The sequence below is a fragment of the Quercus robur genome, chromosome 1, assembly GCF_932294415.1.
Source record: "Quercus robur chromosome 1, dhQueRobu3.1, whole genome shotgun sequence".
Classification (NCBI taxonomy): Eukaryota; Viridiplantae; Streptophyta; class Magnoliopsida; order Fagales; family Fagaceae; genus Quercus; species Quercus robur.
This window is the reverse complement of record NC_065534.1, coordinates 29403305-29425254: the sequence shown is the minus strand read 5'-3', so window position 1 is coordinate 29425254 and position 21950 is coordinate 29403305. Positions and strand designations below refer to the sequence as shown.

General features: G+C 35.2%; 1 protein-coding gene, 1 long non-coding RNA gene and 1 pseudogene across 3 annotated transcripts; 2 read left to right on the top strand and 1 right to left on the bottom strand.

Annotated features, from left to right (window-relative positions):
- Window positions 1–304: 304 nt before the first annotated feature.
- On the top strand, window positions 305–3101 carry LOC126728740 (tropinone reductase homolog At2g29260, chloroplastic-like). 2 transcript variants are annotated; one of them, XM_050434527.1, is made up of 5 exons: window positions 305–499; window positions 631–827; window positions 1036–1235; window positions 1327–1393; window positions 2565–3101. In XM_050434527.1, exons 2-5 carry the CDS (start codon window positions 808–810, stop codon window positions 2626–2628), a joined length of 351 nt encoding a protein of 116 aa, XP_050290484.1. In that variant the 5' UTR covers window positions 305–499; window positions 631–807; the 3' UTR covers window positions 2629–3101. The 2 variants fall into 2 exon arrangements, with proteins under 2 accessions (XP_050290484.1, XP_050290488.1); XM_050434531.1 differs by having other exon boundaries at window positions 305–827.
- LOC126728694 (tropinone reductase homolog At1g07440-like) lies at window positions 2615–5716 on the bottom strand (annotated as a pseudogene).
- Window positions 5717–12285: 6569 nt separating this feature from the next.
- On the top strand, window positions 12286–17278 carry LOC126728688 (uncharacterized). The gene is made up of 2 exons (XR_007656420.1): window positions 12286–12392; window positions 17011–17278. It is a non-coding gene; the product is annotated as an uncharacterized LOC126728688 (long non-coding RNA).
- The last annotated feature ends 4672 nt before the right edge of the window (window positions 17279–21950 follow it).

The following is a 21950-nucleotide window of genomic DNA, read 5'->3' as shown; positions in this document are numbered from 1 at the left end:
TGGTTGCACTTTAACACTGTGACTGTGGTGGTGGCAAAATGAAATGAGCAGTGAAGAAAATGAAATGAGTGTGAGGTGGGTAGGCTTAACAGCTTTGCTCTAACCAAGTTATAGGATAGGGCCCACAAAAAGTTGAAAAATTTGAGTGATGACTAGCTAAGTGAAGTGTGACAAACGAGTGGGTATAAGAAATTTGGATATTTTAAATGATAAGTGACAAGTGGCGAAAATTGAACGAGGAGTGGTGAGTAATGAAAAAAAAAAGAAAAAGAAAAAACCAAACAGCCCCTTAGAATTTCCAACTAAACTTTACCCGTCGGACTTATTACGGTACGGCTGCCTGCTTGGAACTGGGTTGGCCGCTGCTGGAATGTCTCAGACTCTCATTCCACCTTCACTCTCTTCTTCTACTCTATCTGAAAAGTCTAATCTCCTAAACCCACCCTCTCCATTCTTCTCAAACCCCACCTTTCATCACCGGTGGCACTCGCGGAATCGGGTACATATTTTTACATACATAGATAAAAAGAAGTCTTGGAATTTATTTTCTTTTCCTCTTTGGTTTGTGAGAATTGAGAAATTAATTATATTGTGAACTGGGAATTGGGTTTTGGTTTTTCTACCTTTTAGGCATGCTATTGTGGAGGAATTGGTGGGGTTTGGAGCCAGAGTGCACACGCGCTATCGGAATGAGAGTGAGCTTGATGGGTGTCTGAGTGAACGGGATAATTTGGGTTTTGGGGTTACTGGGTCAGTCTGTTACGTGTGAGAGAGAAGAGCTTATGAGCACTGTGTCCACTTTGTTTGATGGGAAGCTCAACATCCTCGTAAGCTTCTTCATTTCCTCATTTTTTACATAAAAAACATTGAATTTTGTGTTTCCCTTATTGGGTTTCAAAATGTTATGTATTGTATCTGTTTATGTTCCCGTTTTGAGTTTTAACATGTTATAATTTAAAGTTTTGAACTGCTTTTCCTGTTTACTGAACTGGAAGACTGGCTTGTTTTTGATCCGTATATAAATATTGTTGGGAGAAACATACGGAAATCGGTAGTGGATTTCACAGATGCAGGATTTTCTACTCTCATGGCAGCCAATTTTGAATCTGTTTTCCATATTTCTCAACTTGCTTATCCACCTCTCAAAGCATCAGGAGTGGGAAGCATTGTATTCACCTCCTCTGTATCGGGTTTTGTTTCACTAAAGTCTATGCCTGTTCAGGGAGCTACCAAAGGTAATTTACCTATCAAATGAATGTATCCATGTTCCTATTAATTTTAAACTCAAGAAGCTTATAGAGAAATTTTGTTTATTTGTGATTCCAGGAGCAATTAATCAACTTACTAAAACTTTGGCTTGTGAGTGGGCAAAAGACAATATAAGAAGAAGCAGGTAACTCCAGATTGTTATGTGACCACTAATCGTGTGCAACATCATGTTTGAATTAAGGCTGTTGCCTTCATTCCTCTATGGAAGTTATCCCCCACCCTCCCACAGCCATCCACCGATTTTTAAATGAGACATTTCCATCTGTTCTCTTCTTTGCTGTGTGTTCTTGCTTTTGATTTTTAAATGAGACATTTCCATATGTTCTCTTCTTTGTTATGTGTTCTTGCTTCTGGTTTGTAAAAGTGGCATTTTAAATTCCATCCAATGTGAACTGGATGAGGACAAGAGGTAAATTTGTAGCGCTCCTGATCTATTCATCTTGCCAATGGGAAAAACAATAAAAAGGATAAAATGCAAAGTTTTCCTTCAATGTGGTTTTGTGAGTTTTAAAGGGTCCTCTAACATCACGTGTTAAAGTGAGCTTGGTTCAGCTTTTTGTAATTGTTATATTTGAAAGAAAAAAAAAGGCTGAACCAAATAGGCACTAACTCTGTATATCCTTCGGGCTTGGGCTTCATTAACAAGAACGGAACCAAAAACTTCTTCTGTGGACCTATAGTCCTAAAATGCAATTGGATGAATTTCAAAATCTAACACTCTCACACACACATATATATACATGTACGTGTAGGTTTATATGTGTTTGCTAAAAAATTTCGTACTTTGCGAAAGATGACTAAACTAATTTTATAGGGAAATTCTTGATTCAATTTGTTAGATTTTTTATACTATATTCCATATAAAAATGAGAATTCATAGTTGATCTCAAAATATATGGACTAAGATTTTGTTTAATTGACCCATGATCAACATCTTAGCTCAGGTTATATTAATAATGATCTTATGTATATGCATATTCCCTCTTATAGTATATGAGCTTTCTAATCATTTAAGACCTATACTCTTCGAGAGAGAGTACAAGATATTTGTATTTATAAATTTAAGAATACAAGATAACCATAACCATGTAGATGAATATACAATAATTTTAGAAAATGCCAAGGAGAGAGGTTTGTGCATCCCACTTACTACAATCCTTTCTTTTCTTTTATTTTTATTTTTAAAATTTTAATTTCGGAAAGCACTAATTGACTATATTTATTTATTTTTCCTTGCATAAAAATAGTTGTAGTCATGCGAATATTCATGGGTTTACAATCATGCCTTGTTGCAGTACCAAAAATATATTCCAACAATGTGTGTCTGAACATCATTTTCTGCTGCTCATGGTAAGCTGAAGCCATTTACAGTTATCCCTCCATCAACACAAATGGTCTGACCGGTTATGTAAGAAGCTGCAGGTAGGCATAGGAATGCCACCAAGGAAGAAACTTCCTTTGGCTCTCCACCACGTCCAAGAGGGGTTTGAGAGATAACAGCCTCCAAAAAATTTGCATTTCTCACCGAAAACTGCAAAAAGAAGAAAATATAAATTGTCATGGTTATCATGATTCATGTTAATTATTATTATTTTAAAATTTTAAGTTGGAACCTAACTTAGATAATGACCTCTTTGAAGGAGCCAAGGTATTATAGAATACTGCAGTAGGTTAAATTCAGTAAATTGTTCACATTTCTTAGCACATGAAAAATGCAAACTTACAATTGTTTGTTTATTGAGAGTGTGCATTGTACAACTCATTTGGGAGGGGAGAAAGGAATGAAATGGAAATGAATGAAAAAAATAATTTTAGAATGTTTTCCCTTTTCTTGTTTATGAGTTTTAATGAAGTCCATTTTCTTGTTTGAGATTTTAGGTGGAAGAGAATGGAATAAATAAGAGAGAACACTCATTCCTCTCTATTCTCTCAAACCTCAAATCTTCATTTCCCTCAAAACTGGGAGAAATTTGAGTAAATAAATTAGATTTAATAAATTTTTTACTAAAATTCTCAAAATACACATATATTTAGTCATTTATTTTAAAATAAGGATCTAATAGTAAGCTTAGCATAAAATAATTCAATTCATTTCCCGCTTTGTTACTCCCAAACAATATTAGTTAAACATGGTTAATTAACAATCTTCACAAGCACTAGCACACTTACACTTTCAGCCAGGGGAGTTTTGATATACCATGGCGCAACAGAGTTACTCCTTATGTTATCCTTTGCCCACTCACATGCCAAATTTTTTGTGAGTTGATTCATCGCTCCTTCAAATGAATATCAGACAAAAGCTGATCGCATTATTTGATGTCACAGCTGAAATTTATAACCCATAAGCTTGCAATAAAAAGTCAATTATAGTACAAAGAAATTAATTACCTTTAGCTGCACCATATATAGTTGCTCCCATATTTACGGCTACTACACCAGCAATCGAAGAAACGAAAACAATGCTTCCTGCTCCCGAAACTTTCAGAAGAGGATAAGCAAGTTGGCTCAAGTGATAAGCTGATTCAAGATTGGTAGACATGAGAAATGAGAAATCTTCAGCTGTGTACTCCAAGTTGGTTTCGCTCTGGCCGTTCCCACATTGTTTATCTAAAACCGGGTGACATTAACTATTAATTGATTGTATTAACTGCAAAAGCACTAATGAAGTGGCTCTGACCAAGTAATATTCCAATGCCATTTAAATTGTTGATCAAGATTGATCTTCAAAAACTGAAGCTGAACATATTTTAGCATAGAAAAGAAGGTAAAAGAAGATTGATCTTCATCAACTTTGGAGTATGCTCTAAAATATATGCCATGCAAACGCAGTGATGTAGAGGAAATAAAGGACTCACAAGGATGTCGAGTTTGCCATTAAACATAGACGAGACTGTGCTCATTAGCTCCTCTCGTTGCGTTCGAGACGCTACATCGCAGACTGAACCAGAGACTCGAAATCCCTTCATCTTCCACTCATGTAAACATTCATTGAGTTGAGCTTCGTTTCGAGAGCATGTATGTACGGTAGCCCCCAGGCCTGCCAATTCCTCAACAACAGCATACCTAGCTAGTCACAACACACAGTAGTAAATAACAACAAATAAAAAGAATAACTGAATAATGTGTATTCTATTGTATTCAGCGATTAAACTATACAAGGATATCATGAGTATTACTAAATCTAGGGTCTACTACAACATAGACATACTAATACGCTAATACTTTACCAAAAAAGAAAAGAGAGAAAGATATATATAGACACACACAATAGTGATAATAAGATAGAACTAAGATAGTGGTGGCTCTAGGATTATTTTTTAGGGGATCAAAAAGAAACATAAATTATACAAAATTTAAAACAAAAGAAAACTTAAATACATCAACATCATAAAAAAAAAAAAAAAAAAAAAAAAAAACCGAAATACATAAAGTTTTACAATTGCTTTCTATGATATTTCATATATTGAAATTGTTAAATGATTTCTTCATTATCAATCATATGAGTTACATTTTTTTAATGTACATAGTTAAGCAATCATTCATCCATTGAACTCTCATTGATCCATTGGATTTATTAATTTTTTCCCATATTTTAAATCAAATTAGTTAGTTTTTTTTTTTTTTTTTTGGTGTGTGTGTGTTTAAAAATGCTAAGATATTGTTAAGATGATTATATTCAAACTTATTTTAACTAGACTTCAAAAAAAAAAAATTCATGATCAAGGTGTTCAAAATTTTATTTTAAGTGGAGCCGCCCCTATGACCACTTGTATATGGATTTGGGTTGATATAACTCTGATAGCAGAATTTCACAAAACAAAAGTTAAAACAGGAGGTTATTTTATTTATTAAGTGTAGATACATGGATTAAACTCTGGATACAAACCTTAAAGAGGGATGAATGCTATTATGTCATTCAATTATTGGCAAAACAGAATGTTATATTTTATGATTATGATATCATGAGTAGAGTTTTAAATGATTATTTTATTTCTGTTAAGAAAATAAATAAATCTTTTTCGGGTTAAAGTCATACCGTAGAGATAAAATATAATCGATAGAAAGATACTTCCTAATAACGGGTTGGATATTTTAGCCAAATAAATAAACAGATTTTACAAAGGGCTACCCCCATCTAACATGGACGAGTAGTAACCATCTTTGATGTAAAAAAATAAATAAATAAACAAGCCGGCTTTAATTAAAGATATAAAACCATTTAAAGAATGGTGAAATAAGTTATATTACAAGGAGAGAGAAGGAGATACTAAGAACACATTTCAGAAGGAAAAAAAAATAAAGGGTTTTAGGCAGAGAAAGAACCCGATTCCTTTGGTTCCACCGGTAACAAGAGCGGTCATTCCTTGAAGGGACCACCTGCTTTCTCTGTTAGCCATTTCTTGTCCTGCCATTTATCTCTCTTTGTTGCTACAATGTTTGCTGTGTAAGTGGTAGTGTTTTGTACTTCTCCGAATGGGTTCTATACTTCTATTTATAGTTGCCGTAGATAAGGCGAAGAAAGTCAATAGATGATAAGGCGGCATTAGGATTGTCTCAACTACTGACATCACACATGACGTCTCTTTGTCCACAGTTATTTTCTTTTTTTTTCAAAGAAGTTCATTTTTACGAATTTTTATCGGGGCAAAGTTTAGAAATTAGTTTTAAAAGAAACTTTTCAAACTCTAGTAAAAAAAAAAAAAAAAAATTAATATAACTATGTATTTTAAAAATTGAACAATTTAATTGCACGTTTTTCATGTTTTTAAAACACATATTAAATTTTATTTAAATCGGATGTTATTTATTATTTATTTGTTATTTGACCCATAAATTTTTTTAAGCATAAGTTAAGATAACAAAAACTTAAAAATTAAAAATTTGATTAATAACCAAATTATTAATCTTTAATATTTTTAAAATTTTATAAACATGAAAGTTATATAGTAAAAAAATGTAATCTAATATTAGATTTATTAAAATTTACATTTAATTAAAAAAAAAAAAGTTTGAAAGTTTGCAGAAAACCTTGTCTTTTGATCCATGGGATCTTTCAAATGAATCATTCAAAATTGGAAATTAAATATTATGAAACATTGGACTTTTCTATCTCTGCTCAATGATGGTAAAGAAGTTGGATTTGGCTTTTACCAGAAAAAAGAAAAGAAATAAAGAAGTTGGGCCTTGGCTTGGGAACTGGACCTTTGTGATGGCACACATGACATGCTGCCATCACAATTCACAACGGTCCATTGCATGCATTTGACCAGTTTTGCCTAGAGTAGTTTAAGGCTGGGTTTGGATTCGGCTGAAATCCACGTTTTGAATTCTGCGTTGAACACTGTTTAGCACTGTTCACAGATTAAAAAAATATTAAAAATGGGTTTCACAGTACTATTCACATATTTAAAAATTATTTTGCTACAGTGTTTTCAGTTTTCAGTTTTCAGTTTCAGCAACAATAAGTTCAATCCAAACAGACCAAGACGCGATTGGGATCTCACATTCTTTCAGGGCTGTGACTTTTATATTTGTTCCATCCACAGCATGAAGGGGCCATGTATCGGAAGAATGCAGAAGACCAAACATATAATCTACAAATTTGAGTAATGCTAAAGGCAAGAATATTTATTTATTTTTTTTTATATATGGTCAATCATAATTGGAGTAACATTACTTTTAATTATTTGATGATTTATTGGATTATTATTTGATTAATTAATTTGCAGTTTCTACGTGCTTACTATTGTAATAGATTAGTGGTGGATTCAGGATTTTAGGTTAGGGAGCAAGATCAGAAGAGAGTAAAATTAATCCGAAAAGTATTAATTGATATTAATAACAAAATAAATAAATAACTATATGCAAATGTAATTGTCATACATAATTAAAATTTGGTTTTGTAAAAAAGACTTGGGTTTGAGATTGAAAAATGCTGGTAAGAAAAGAAAAAAAAATTGTTTTGCGAAATAGAGGTACTATGAGTAGTTTTAGACCATAAATTATTTCTTAACTTTTTTTTACCAAAACTTTGATATAGCAAACTGTGAGTAATTAACAAATACTAACACATAAACTCACAAATATTTTTCAACAATCACACTTTGGCACGCAACAATTGTAACAAAAAGTTGTGAAAAATTTTGTGGTTGTCAACTTTTTTGAGGTGCTATAATGACTAGTGAGTGAAAGTAGGGGTATTTTTTTTTTTTTCAGCAAAATAGTGGAGAAGTAGGTTGTACAAGAGGTTTTATTTTATTATAATACTATTATAAGGTGGGACCCATTATTTATTTTTTAAAGAGTTGCAATGGCCCCGAATGTGAAATGGTTTTTCCTGTGATGAGCTAATACAGCGTACAAGTACAATATGTATGTAAAAAAGCTGATTGTCCTTTGTGTATGCAAGTAAGCCCTTATACTACGTACAATAATATTACTTGAGAATTTTTGGGGCGTTAGAGCATTCCCATCAAACATTCTAAAAAATTTAGCATTTACCATCTCAAAATCCTACTTTATCAATTTTAACATACCACTTTACAATACACCCAATATCAAGCATTTTTTTTTTTTTTTTTACAACTTCATTTAAATAATAATATTTTTATTTTACCACTATGTCTCTCTCTTTCTTTGATGAAACCCACCACTTTCTTCTTAGTCCAAACAAACCTAGTCATAGCCACATCCACAACTAATCACTGCCATCCATCACCACCATAAAAAATAAAAAATAAAAATAAATAAATAAAAACCACCAACCGGTAGCCACCACAATCCCCAACCACCAAAATCACAAACCCAAACCCACAACCTCATCACCACCCAAACCTACATCCTTATACCACCATCAACAAGAAAAACAAAAACAAAAACAACCCAGATGCAAATCCAAACCACCAGTAATGCCAACCACAACTTGCAAATCAAAACCCCACCACTGCAGCCTAGCCTTACCCCAATACCAACAGCCACCACAAAACCCACCACCTAACCACCCACCACAAAACCCACCACCCACCCACCCCGATCTCAACCCCAACCAAAACCCACCACCACCTAACCACCCCGTTCTCAACCCCAACCAAAACCCACCACCCTGATCTCAACCCCAACCACAAAACCCACCAAAATCAGATCACATCCGCCAAAATCAAATCCCAAAATCAGCCACACTTGCTAAACCACTGTCGCCGATACATCGTAGTCGTTGATACACCCACAGTCGCCGATAAACCACAGTCGCTATTACACCCACACTTGCTGATACACCACTAAACCATGAAATCAACCCAGACCCACGAAATCACGAACAAGGACGATCCACCACCACCCACGAAATCAGCTCGTCCTACGGAGAGATGAGAAAGATCAACAGCTACACTAGCTCATAGAGAAAGAAAGGAAAGTAGAGAGTTTGAGACTGAGATTGAGAGCATATGGTGGTCTAAGAGCACTCATAGTAGTGGTGCTAAATAGGTATATTGCTAAAAATATAGCTGTTAATCACAAAAGGAGAGCTGCAGCAGTGGAGGTAAAGCTTCTCAGCTACAGTGCACATCTATTTTAGATGTGCACTGTAGCTCAAAGGCAAAAATATATATAAATATATATATATATATATTTAATTGGTTTCTCTCTCTTTTTATATTAAATTAATCTTTTCTCTCTCCTTCTTTCTTTTCTCTTTCTTTTTTACATTCACTCTGTCTTCTTCACCAAACCAAACCCAGCACTTCTCCCTTTCATTTTTTTTTTTTTTTTTGTTCCTTCCTCCAGCCATTTTTTCTCTATTTTTTCTTTCTACTTCACCTTTCTTCTTCACTGAACCCAACCCTTCTTTTCTCCACCTCCATTTTTTTTATTTCTTTCTTCCTCCAACTCCTCACCACTCCTTAGCCACTGCCCGCCAAGCCGCCAGCGACCCAAGTCCTAAGCCATTATTGACACAAATCCCAAGCCGCCGGTACCTAAGCTTGGTGGTGGTGGTGGTTTTTATTTTTTATTTTTTATTTTTTTAAATAATTTTTTATAATTTTTTTTATTATTAAATCAGAGTTGTGGGTGGTGGTCATTGAGGTGGATTTGTGGTGGTGGTGGTGGTGGGTTGTTGATTGGGTTGTGTTCGTGGGTTGTGTTTGTGGTTTGTGTTCATGGTGGTGGTGGGTTGTCCCAAGCCATTATTGTGGGTGGTTGTTGTTGGCTGTGTCGGTGGTGTAGGTTTTTTTTGTTGGTTGTCCCTGGGTTTTTTTGTTGCTGGATTTGTGGGTTTGTTGAATTTTGGTTGGTTTTTGAGATGATTTTGTTGCAAATTTGATGGATTTAGGTTGTGTTAATGGTGGCTTGTGGACAATGGAGGTGGTTGTGGGTTGTGGGTGGTAGTGGAGGTGGTTGGGGTTTTGGGTTTGCTTATTGTTCTTCAGAATCTTCAAATGATCTTTTTTTTTTTTTTTTTTTTTTTTTTTTTTTCAGTGGGGTGTATTATTTTATCGTAGTAGATATATTATTTTATTGTGATATTTATATTATTTTATTATGTTGAAAGGTAAAATAGATCCACTGCTACAGGATGTTTGTAAAATAAGTAGGTAAAATAAATAAAGTGACTTTTTGTGGTGCCAAATAGCTAAAAAAATAGCTCCACTGCTGTGGATGCTCTAAGAAGGAGAAAGAGAAAGACAGAGAGAGAAAAGGAAAAAAATATTAAAAAACTCTAGCATCTTGGTACAGTAGGGTCTCAAAAATGAGATTCTATTGTAGCTTGGAGTTAATTTTTTTAAGATTTAGAATGTTTGATGTAAGTGGGTTTTTATCATTTGAGGTGTTAAAAATGCTAAAATATAGCATTTAACATTTTTAGCACCTTTGTTGAGAATGCTCTTAAGAGGGCATTTGCCCCCTCTCGCCCATTCCCCCCCCCCCCCCCCCCTCCCCCTTCCCTTTGCCCCTGCAATTGATAATCGAATATATATATATAACTAACATTAAATCATGGTTTTAACTTTTAATTGAAAAAATAATGAATTGAAGGTATTTGTTTATTTCCCAAACATAAAAGAGAAAATTGGTTAGTTTCAAAGATAATGAGAAATTGTGAAATTTCTTATCCTTCCTTGAGCAAAGTATACAAAAAGAATAATGAAATTTTTTACGAAGTTTATTCTCTTTTATTGTTTTGTAAAATCAATATTGTGATATGATATGAACGATGAAAATCAATCAATAAAATATTTGAACGGAAATTCTCTACCAAAAAAAAAGATGCTGGGAAAAAAGTGTGAACATAGCTCATCTCCATTATCTAGTGGGATATAGAAAAAGGCAAATTTAGTAGAACCTACAACCCGGAGAGATAAACAACATTTCCATCACAATGTGTGGGTCAAAGTTGTAAGATTTATATATTGCAAGAAGAATGCTACATTTACCAAATGCATGAGATAATTATTGTTATAATTTGACTGTAGCACTAAATTTTCTTGTCATTGGTTGAGACCTTACAAACCAGTTTGTTTGTTTCGTCCGTTGTACAATAATTTTGCCTCATTGCCTACGGTTATTCTAGGCAATTTGTACCATTAATTAAACCACTCAGAGAAGTGGTAATATTAGTTACAACTTACAGCAAGCATTGTATAAAGAGAGAGAAATGAAAAGGGCAGAACTTAATAACAGAGAATGCACGTGGTCCCTTCAAGGAATGACCACTGTTGTTACTAGTGCAACCAAAGGAATCGGGTTATTTCTCTTCCTAATACTCATCCTTGTTTCTGGTTGTTGGGTTTAGACTCTGTCAAAAACAGTAATTAACCAGTTTTAAGACTAAAATTGATTATTACATCTATTATAAAAGCCATGGTTAATTAAACAATTACCAATATTGCACAAAATAGTAAAAGCAGTAGAAATAATATAACACACAGATATGGTGACTTACGAAAACCTGTGAAATAAATTAGTTACATAGTAAAGGTGAACACATCCACCATCAAATAGAAATTTACAGACTAAATAACCCTATTCTTTGTAAACTTAACTACAATTACCCAACTTAAGTCTAAGATTTACAGATGTCTCTGATATGGATGTGTTTCAAATGTGAACATCTAGTCCATGACTCCAAAACCACCCTTGAACGTTTAGATCTCCAACACCTTTGATGGCTGGTATGAGACAACAACTTCTATAACACTGGATCTTAAGTTCCTTCAAAGAATAACACCGATAGAAGGTACAAGAGTGTTTTGGGTATATAAACCCTAGATACAGAATAGGAGGCACATGAGACACTTCTCTCTCTTTGTTTTTTATGTTCTATAGAGTCTCTTTTATAGTGCAGAATAAATGGCAGGGAATCCTAGTAGCTTGGACGATAGGTGTAAGGTTGAATTTATTCAACCATCTAATTGGCTTTATTCCGTGTCAAATTTGCTTGTAATTCAGCATTTAGTAACCCTGTATTTAGGTGGGTTTGTTGTAAGGGTAGTGAGTGAGATAGAGTGAAGATTGCTCAAGAGTGTGCAAGAAAACAGAGACTCGCGGCTGGGACTCGCGGGTGACTCGCGGCTGCAAGCCGCTAGAAGCAGCACACGTGCCAAGCATGCTGGAAGATGAACAGTCATGCTAGCTGGAGCACTATAGGACAAAACAGGACAACTGGCCATACGGTTAACTCGCGACTGGATCTCGCGACTTAGTCAAGCTGCGAGGTCAAGCCGCGAGCCACCCCTGTTTTGTAAAACCTGACGTTTCACATTCCTCTCCCACTCCAGTATAAATACCCCTTTTACCCACGATTGAAAGAGAGCCTCCAGAGAAAATTTTGAGAGAGAAACCCTAGAAAAAAACAAGATTGATTCATCCACAATCTTCACCTAAGAGACTCTTCAAATTCCTCTACTCTCTTCCTTTCCATTGATACATCCTTGAGAGGTTCTTGGCCAAATCCTTTTCTCACCATACCCATATCTGTGAGAAGGTTTATTTGGTGCTTTGGGAAGCAGTTAGGAAGGAACCAATCTACATTGGTTGATGCTATGGTCTAGTAGCGGAATCCGGTAAGCTAGAAAAGAAAAAGGTTCGGCGCAACCTCGTTGGAGCAAGAAGCTTGGAGGGCTTAGGTACATCGGGTAGATTAGGCTTGGAGGGTCTATTGCTGTTCATGTATCCCAACTACATTTGCTAGTGGATTATTGACCGCTTGGAGGGCGGCGGAGAGGTTTTACGCCGAGGGCTTCAGTTTCCTCTTCGATAACACATCGTGTGTTGTCCTTGTGTTTGCATCTCTCTTCCCTTTATCTTTGCCTTTTATTTTCTGCTATGGATGTGATTTATAATTGGCTTAGATTGATTTCCAATTCTGTTTATAGCTTATGTTAAGTTTTCACACACTAGTTGTTTGACATAAAGCTTGAATTGGTTAAGTTGTAATTTGGGGGTCTAAACGTTCAAAGGTGTTTATACACGTTTTTGAACTTTCAATTGGTATCAGAGCAGGTACACTTGTTGTGGTTTAAATACCTAAGTGTGATCTTTGACCTCTCGTGTTTATTTGCCATGGATTGTGCTTTATTTGCCATGGATTGTGCTTTGTATGCCTCTTTGCATGATTTGGTTGGTGATGAATGTAACATGCCACGTGTTTGTGAAAATGCCTCTATGAGTGTTAATCCTCATAAGTGTGATGACATGTTATTTGAATCTATGAGTGTTGTTGACAAACTCTTGAAGAAAAATGCTAAGAAGTTTCAAAAGAATTTAAGCAAGTTATTTTGTGAAAAAGATGATTTGATTGCTAAGCTCAATGAATCCAACAAATTGGTTGTGAAATATAAAAAACTTGCTGAAGATTCTCTTGAAAAGCTAAAAGAGTTTGAATGTTTGAATATGGACTTGGATGCTAAACTTGTTTTGTCTAACAAACTTGTTGATGAGTTAAAATGTGAAAATGAATCTCTTAAGATGCATGCCAAGTGTTTGATTGCTGAACCCATTGATAAAATGGATGATAATATGTGTTGCAATCATGTTGTGGTACCCGATCTTGTGCCTAATGTGTATTCTACCTCTAAGGACAAATCGGTGTACGTTCCTCCACATAAAAGAAATCAAAATGTGGAGAGAAAGGCTGTTAAGTCAAAGCCTCTGTTTAGGTCTCAACCTAAGGCTTTGGATGGATCTAAGTTTGTTCCAACTTGCCACCATTGTGGTGTGATTGGTCATATAAGACCTCAATGTCATAAGTTGAAGAGGGAACAAAACCATATTGCTAGATCCCTTCCCAAAAGGCCTAGTGGACCTAAACACATTGTGTGTCACCATTGTGGTGCCTTTGGTCATCTAAGACCTCAATGCTCTAAGTTTCATGCTTTTAAAAGAATCAAAAGAAAAGAAAAACTTGAGCTTCTTGGAAGTTGTGCTAAAAAGGATAAACCGGATTTGAGTGATAATAGCATGTTGTTAAAGAAAGTGTTTAATGCTCTTAACTCCTTGTCTATGTGCATCTCCGGTTCTCATTCTTCCAACCCTCGTCTCACTTCTCATGAGACACTCATTCCAAACAATTGTTCTGTTTGGATGAGGAAGGATTCCTATGGTTGAGCTTTTGCTCCTTTGGTCCTTGATCTAATTCTTTCGATCTTTGTAGGACCCTTCATGTATTAGATGCTTCATTGTCATGCATTTGTGCATCATGCATATCTTTATATGCATTGTTTTGTTTTTATTTTGATCTTACTTTTATGTCTTTGGTTTGTGTGTGTAAAAATCCAAAACCACATAAAAAGTAGAAAATCAAAAAGTTTGATCGACGTTGTTGAGTTTTGTCTCAAAACTTGTTTTGCCTTGTACCTTTGTGCTAATGGCTTTGTGCATTTTCGAGCATTGCTTGTTTCTTTGCACTCATATCACTGTGGGAGAATTCTTGAAATCTATGTGATTGTTGTAAATAGATCTTCAAACTTGTCATGAATGATTAGTGAATGGTTATGTTGATCTTGAAACTTGCATAGACTTGTGTCTATATATCTTCCCACTCTTTATTTTTGTTTTTGCTAAGAAGAGCTCACCAAATGTAAATCTCCAAATGAAAAGAGATATTGAGCTGCAAAAGCCTGTCGCACATTCTAGCATTCGACTAGGAAAAAGGGTAAGCGACCTTATATTAAAGAGAATGTTTATTCAAAAAGCCAAAGGCTTGTTCATTAAAGTGAAATATCAAATATCACTCTCACAATGAGAGGTGATTGTCTCAAGAGATCAAAATGATCAAATGTTATGGAGTCAAATATAAAGCTCCAAGATATGTTATCAAGTTTTGTGGGAGGTCATATATATACATATTTCTATAATTGAGATGGATCACTTGATCTAGTGCTAATTGTGTATGCCTTGGTTGAATTGATCATTGAAGCTTCACATTAGACTAAGGACTATCTCATTGTTGATATCCACACACAACACACAAGTTTATGTTTAATAAATGCCATATTCATTTGTGTGATTGTACTTGATGAAATGTGTTTTCACATGCTCAATCTTTGTTAATTCAAGCGCAAAAAGATTTTTGAGTGTTTTAGGTGTTTTTGGAAAGTATTTTGTTAAAAAAAATCTGAAATTTTTCAAGAAACCCAGTTTTGCCCTGTTTTGGCGACTCAGTTGCGGGTAAGTCAAGTCGCGAGACTCAGTCGCGAAAATCGCGTGTTTTGCATATTGAGGGTTATTTTCAAAGTTGTTTTCAAAAAATTTTCATTTTTCCCCTCTTGCATCATTGGCATTATTCGTACCTTCATCTCTTGCCCTTGTTTCTTCTTGACCCTTTGTCTATTCCTGACAAAAAGGGGGAGAGTATACTCTAGAGAGTATACCGGAGTGTTTTGTCATTTCTATATGACTCTTGTACACATCCTTTGGGGGAGAAATTCTATTTCTCATGCACATTTGTAGGGGGAGAGATATTCCATAGGGGAGATGCATATACCAAGGGGGAGAAGGCATTGAGATCATAAGAAAACTTTGTTCTGTTTGTTTTCTTGTTGGCTTTATGGTGCTTTGAGTTATGCTTTGTTGTTCTCATTGCATCATGTTTGTGCTTTGGACATGCATATATCCCTATGCTATTGTGCTTCTTTGAATGCATGTTTAGATGATCATTTGCTTTGCTATGTGATCATTGTAGTCATTTCTATATGACTGTTTTGGTGTATGATCAAGTTGCTCACATGTTTCACATCATGTTTACTTGATCGCAATTTACTTGTTACATTATACTTGTTCTTTTATTACTTGTTTTACCTTGAGGGTCTAATGTGTTTTGTGCAAGTGTTTCAGGTTACAAGTATATATGTTCCAAGTGCATCACAGCTTCTCATCACTTTGAAGGGGAGAACCTTTATGCACTTTTAGCTTATATTGTTTAAGTTTTTATTTAGTAATTTTGTTTGTACCCCTGTGCTTTTGTAAGCTTTTAGGATTAATGTTTTATGCATAGTTTGTAGGCTTTATGGTATGTACCTTGCTTAATGCAGCCTTTATGCTATGTTGAAATCAGTACTTTAATCTAAAATGTTCTGCATTTTGGTTTATGTACTGTCACTCTTGTGCCCTTGTAGGATTGTTCCTAGATGCATATGCCTTGTGTGTTATGCATTGGTTGAGTGTTGAGCATACAAGTGTCTTGCCTTGTGCTTGTTAACTTGTATGTCCTTGTGTTCATTCCAAGTGTAAATGAGCACTATGATCACTACCTTGTGGTGTTCACTTGGTTGATCAAGTCATGGTTTGTTTCTTAACTCCATCTTTGCTTGATCACATATTGTCTGTTTCATATGCATTTATAATTTTCTGCTTACAATGATCATGGTGTATTGTTGTGTTTCAGGAGTATTATGTTCATATGATTCAAGTGCTTCACAGCTTCTAGAGTTAGGTGTGAGTGAGTTTTGTTCAACTGTTCCCAACTCACATGTTAAGTCTAGAGTCTGTTTTAAGGTTTTGTCACGGAATAGCCAAAGGGGGAGATTGTAAGGTTGAATTTATTCAACCATCTAATTGGCTTTATTCCGTGCCAAATTTGCTTGTAATTCAGCATTTAGTAACCCTGTATTTAGGTGGGTTTGTTGTAAGGGTAGTGAGTGAGATAGAGTGAAGATTGCTCAAGAGTGTGCAAGAAAACAGAGACTCGCGGCTGCAAGCCGCCAGAAGCAGCACACGTGCCAAGCATGCTGGAAGATGAACAGTCATGCTAGCTGGAGCACTACAGGACAAAACAGGACAACTGGCCATACGGTTAACTCGCGACTGGATCTCGCGACTTAGTCAAGCTGCGAGGTCAAGCCGCGAGCCACCCCTGTTTTGTAAAACCTGACGTTTCACATTCCTCTCCCACTCCAGTATAAATACCCCTTTTACCCACGATTGAAAGAGAGCCTCCAGAGAGAATTTTGAGAGAGAAACCCTAGAAAAAAACAAGATTGATTCATCCACAATCTTCACCTAAGAGACTCTTCAAATTCCTCTACTCTCTTCCTCTCCATTGATACATCCTTGAGAGGTTCTTGGCCAAATCCTTTTCTCACCATACCCATATTTGTGAGAAGGTTTATTTGGTGCTTTGGGAAGCAGTTAGGAAGGAACCAATCTACATTGGTTGATGCTATGGTCTAGTAGCGGAATCCGGTAAGCTAGAAAAGAAAAAGGTTCGGTGCAACCTTGTTGGAGCAAGAAGCTTGGAGGGCTTAGGTACATCGGGTAGATTAGGCTTGGAGGGTCTATTGCTGTTCATGTATCCCAACTACATTTTCTAGTGGATTATTGACCACTTGGAGGGCGGCGGAGAGGTTTTACGCCGAGGGCTTCGGTTTCCTCTTCGATAACACATCGTGTGTTGTCCTTGTGTTTGCATCTCTCTTCCCTTTATCTTTGCCTTTTATTTTCTGCTATGGATGTGATTTATAATTGGCTTAGATTGATTTCCAATTCTGTTTATAGCTTATGTTAAGTTTCCGCACACTAGTTGTTTGACATAAAGCTTGAATTGGTTAAGTTGTAATTTGGGGGTCTAAACGTTCAAAGGTGTTTATACACGTTTTTGAACTTTCAATAGGCTTGACTTTAAAATCTGTAAACTAATCTGATCTGTGATTTTCAATGGGTAAATGACACCATCCTTGAGCTAGGGGAAGTGTCATTTATACTGCAAATGTTTGAGAAAATGTCATTTCAATAAACCTCAAAGGAAGCATGGTGTCCACCCCCCCCCCCTCTTTTAACTCCAAAAATTATTTTTACTTTTTCGTCATAAAAAAAAAAAAAAAAAAACTCTTTTGGTGGTTGTTCTATAGAAGGAAATCATTTACACACTCTATTGTTGTTATAATCATTCTATGTTAGGAAATATTGTTTTGCAATGAAATATATCATTCTGCTTTTACTTTTGATCTATGAAATTCTGTTAATAATAATTTACTAGTAAATTACAACTATACATGTTGTGATCAGGTATGTTGTTGAGGACTTGGGAGACCTAGGGGCTACCGTGCATACAAGCTCTCGAAATGAGGCCCAGCTTAATGAATCGTTGTAGGGCAACAACTTGTATTGAGTTACTTCTTGAATTTGAGCAATTCATGTGTATGTATGTTACGGATTGCCAAATAGGGAGATTGTTAAGTTTTAAATATTTAGGAATAAATGTTTAGATTCTAATTTTATGTATGTTGGCAAATCAAGTACAAAAACATTTCCCTCTTCAAAAAAGTACAAAAACATTTCTACTTTAAGATATAAGTCTTATAATAGCTTTAGACATTGCTCAAGTTAATTTAAGTCAAGATTCAAAAACAATCAAGCTACAGAAAGATGAATTCAAAAACTACAAGGCTCAACCAATCAAGAAAGGTTCGACTGGTTGAGATGCATTTTTTGTAGATTTTAAATAAAGCCCAAAGGCCCGCAAAACGTTTAGGGTTTATGTCCAACACTACTAGGTATAAAAGGAAAATTGTAATTCCCTTTTCAGAAGTCTTGTGAAGTCTTATGAGTTACTCCTGTGAGATCTGAGAGATTTTGTAACCTTCTAACTCAACAAGCATCTGCAGGAAAGAAGATCCAATCATAAGAACTAGTGGAGATAAGTTGTTGCATACAAGATCAACTACTGCTTATGATCTAAAACTTTGAGTGGAATCTCAAAGTCACAAACGGGGGTGTTTGTGCGCAACACATTCAGATAGAAGACTTCGTGAATTCGAAGTTGCGTGTGGTCGCGTATGTACTACACAAGGTAGCATTAGATTTAGGGGAAAATCTGTTGTAAAACTTTCATTTTGTATAGTGAATTTTTTGCCTTTTGGATTGTTTAGGTTAAATCCTTCCCATGTTTTTTACCTTGAAACTGGACTGTTTCATTGGTTTTCCAGGACCATTATATTGCTTGCCTTATTTACTTTTCTGCACTTAGAGATATAATTGTTTGTGTTTAACCTAGATCTGAATAATAAACCTAAGTAACAACTTGGTTAATTAATTAGGTTAAATAATCTGAGTGTTCAGGGCTCTAAATAAACAAACAATAGGAATAATCAAACTCATGCCACATCTATTAAGAAATTAACACAAAGCACAAAAATAATTTTAAAATATAAAAATAGATAAACACAGATCTAAACTCTAAAAAATTAGAACTAAATGTAATTTTTTATTAAAATTATTTACTTATTTTATAATTTATTATTACTATTTATTTAATAATTTATTTTTAATTATTTTTAAAACTTAGCTTACATATGAATCTTCATCAAGCCCTACATTGCACAAAAATAATACTAGTGTGTGTGTGTATCACTTAGAACCTACCACTTATATATTTGTTCCACCTACATGCAATGCGAAAGGGACATAGAATTAGAATACAAGTGGCCAAACATATAGGTGGAACATCACTTTCAATTCAATCCACCATTAACATCAATTTTATTATATTATGTGATGAGAATGCAAATATGGGCCGTCCAATATCAGAGTTCAGATAAGGCTAGCAAGATCAGTAGCAAGAGCAGGGAAGATGCTAGCAAGATCAGAAGCTATAGCAGTAGTCACAACACAAATCAACCAATATCAAAGCATAGACAAACGACATTGTAACATAATCTCTATACTTCATGTAGCTTAGTGTTAATTAGATGTTCACTTAAGTGATAACATGTGAAAGAGTTTGTTATTCCTGTAGCTAGCACGTGTGATTGGTTGTTAGTTCTATTAGATAGTTATTTTGCTTTCACACCTATACACACTTGTATAAATGTAGTTTCTATAATCACTCTTGCTAATTAATGAGAATACACAGTTTTTCATCCCTTTGATTTTGTGATATGGTATCAGAGAAAATTCCCAAATTCCTGTAGGGTTTTGCATTTTCTTTCAGTTTCAATTTCTCAATTTTCCTGAGAAAATCTCTCTCTGTTCTTGAGAAAAATCTGTTCTTGGGAAATTTCTTGATTTGCCATCTATGGCTTCTGCTATGAATGCAAATGGTTCTATAGATGTTTCTACATCTGTGAATCCATATTCTTCTTCATAAGATTCTCCAATGGATGACCCTCTGTTCTTGTATCACGCAGAAAATTCAAGTCTGGTTCTTGTCACACAGCCTTTGATAGGTGGAGAAAATTATGCAACTTGGGCTTGTGCGGTGAGAAAAGCTTTACTCACCAAGAGTAAATTAGGGTTCATTGATGGCACTTTGACTCTCTCATCACCATTGGTTTCTACTCCTTCGAATGTGCAAGCTTGGATAAGGTGTGACAACATGGTTGGCACATGGCTAACCAATTCAGTTTCACCAAAGCTTCAAGCAAGTATCATTTATGAAGACACTGCCTTGGAAATTTGGAATGACTTGAAGAATCGTTTTGCTCAAACTAATGGACATAGAGTTTTCAATCTTCAAAAGGATATTGTAGAGCTTCATCATGGTAAGATGTCTGTCACTGATTTCTTTACTCAGTTGAAGGTTTTTTGGGATTAATTGCAAAACCTTAGTCCATTTCCTTCATGTACTTGTGGTAAATGTATCTGCAATATTAACAAGAGGCTTACTGATTTGCAAGTAAGAGAGTCTGTGATGAAATTTTTAATGGAATTGAATGATTCTTTCTCCCAAGTTAGATCTCAAGTCTTGTTTATGGATCCTATTCCATCTCTTAGTAAGGTTTACTCCTTGTTAATTCAAGAAGAGACACAAAGATTAGTGCCTAATGCCTCTATTGCTAAGGTTGATTCCACTGTTTTAGCTGCTAAATTGTCCAATGAACATCTTGGTACAAATCTTGGTAATTCTGGTGGCAAGGGGAAAGAGAGACCAACTTGTACCTATTGTGGCAAGACTAGTCATACAGTGGATAAATGTTATAAAAATTATGGATTTCGACCAAAGTTTAAGTTCAAGAACAAGCCCTCTATGGCTCATTAAGTCTCTTCAGATGTCTTGCCTATTGCTTTTTCAATTGCTTCTCTAGTGCATCACCAAAATTCTGCTTTTACTCCTGAACAATGTCAACAACTTCTTGCTTTATTTGGAGCTTCAACTTCATCTCTTGCAGCTTCAACTCCAGTCAAAGATGCTTCAATGGCTAGTATAGCATCATCTTCTGCTTCTGCTAGTGTTCCAATGTCAAGTATTGACTTATCTCATAGTGTTTTCTCTGCACGAGTGGTCAATAGAAGGTCTTATGATAAATGGACTTGGGTGTTGGATACTGGAGCTACTGACCATTTTGTTTGTTCAGTTGATTTGTTGACTTTAATTACTGCTACTATGCAGCCCTTGGTTCAATTGCCTAATGGGGAATCGACCCAAGTTACTCACATTGGCAGTGTTGTTCTTTCTTCTTCACTCACTCTCACTAATGTTCTTTCTGTTCCTTCCTTTAGCTTTAACTTGTTATTTGTTAGTACTCTCACACTATCTCAACCTTATTGTCTTGTTTTCCTCTCCACTTATTGTTTTATCTAGGACCTTTTATCTTGGAAAACAATTGGGGTGGGCAAGGCTGTTGATGGCTTGTACTTGTTACAGTGTGATATTCTCCAACACATTCCTCCTTCTTCATTTGCTGATTGCTTGATCAATCACAAGTTCAATGCTACATTTCTTCCTTTCTCTACAATAACCTCTACAAGTTCTTCATTTTCCTATCTTTGGCATCCCAGACTACGTCATCCTTCAAATCTCAAGCTTAGAGTTTTAGGTCATATGATTCCTTCTTTACAGTCTTCTTGTAATAAGAATTGTCAAGTTTGTCCTATGGCCAAGCTTAAACGATTACCTTTTCCTTTTAATAATAAAATCAGTGCTTGTGCTTTTGATTTGGTTCATATGGATGTTTGGGGTCCTTATTCCATTCCTACTTTAGATGGTTTCAAATATTTCTTGACAATTGTGGATGATGCAACCTGAGCCACTTGGCTATTCTTAATAAAGTCTAAATATGATGTTAGGCTTTTGTTTCAATCCTTTTATACTATGGTTACCACTCAATTTGGTCAAAATATCAATTCTATTAGAACTGATAATGCCAAAGAGTTTGACATGTCTGATTTCCTTAATTCCCATGGTATTATACACCAACATAGCTGTGTTTATACTCCACAACAAAATTCTATTGTGGAGAGGAAACACC

Coding starts and splice junctions, on each gene's coding strand:
- LOC126728740 (XM_050434527.1), top strand. CDS start 808: ATGGGAAGCTCAACATCCTC. Junction 1,236..1,326: donor TGTTCAGGGAGCTACCAAAG/GTAATTTACCTA, acceptor TTGTGATTCCAG/GAGCAATTAATCAACTTACT. Junction 1,394..2,564: donor GACAATATAAGAAGAAGCAG/GTAACTCCAGAT, acceptor GCCTTGTTGCAG/TACCAAAAATATATTCCAAC.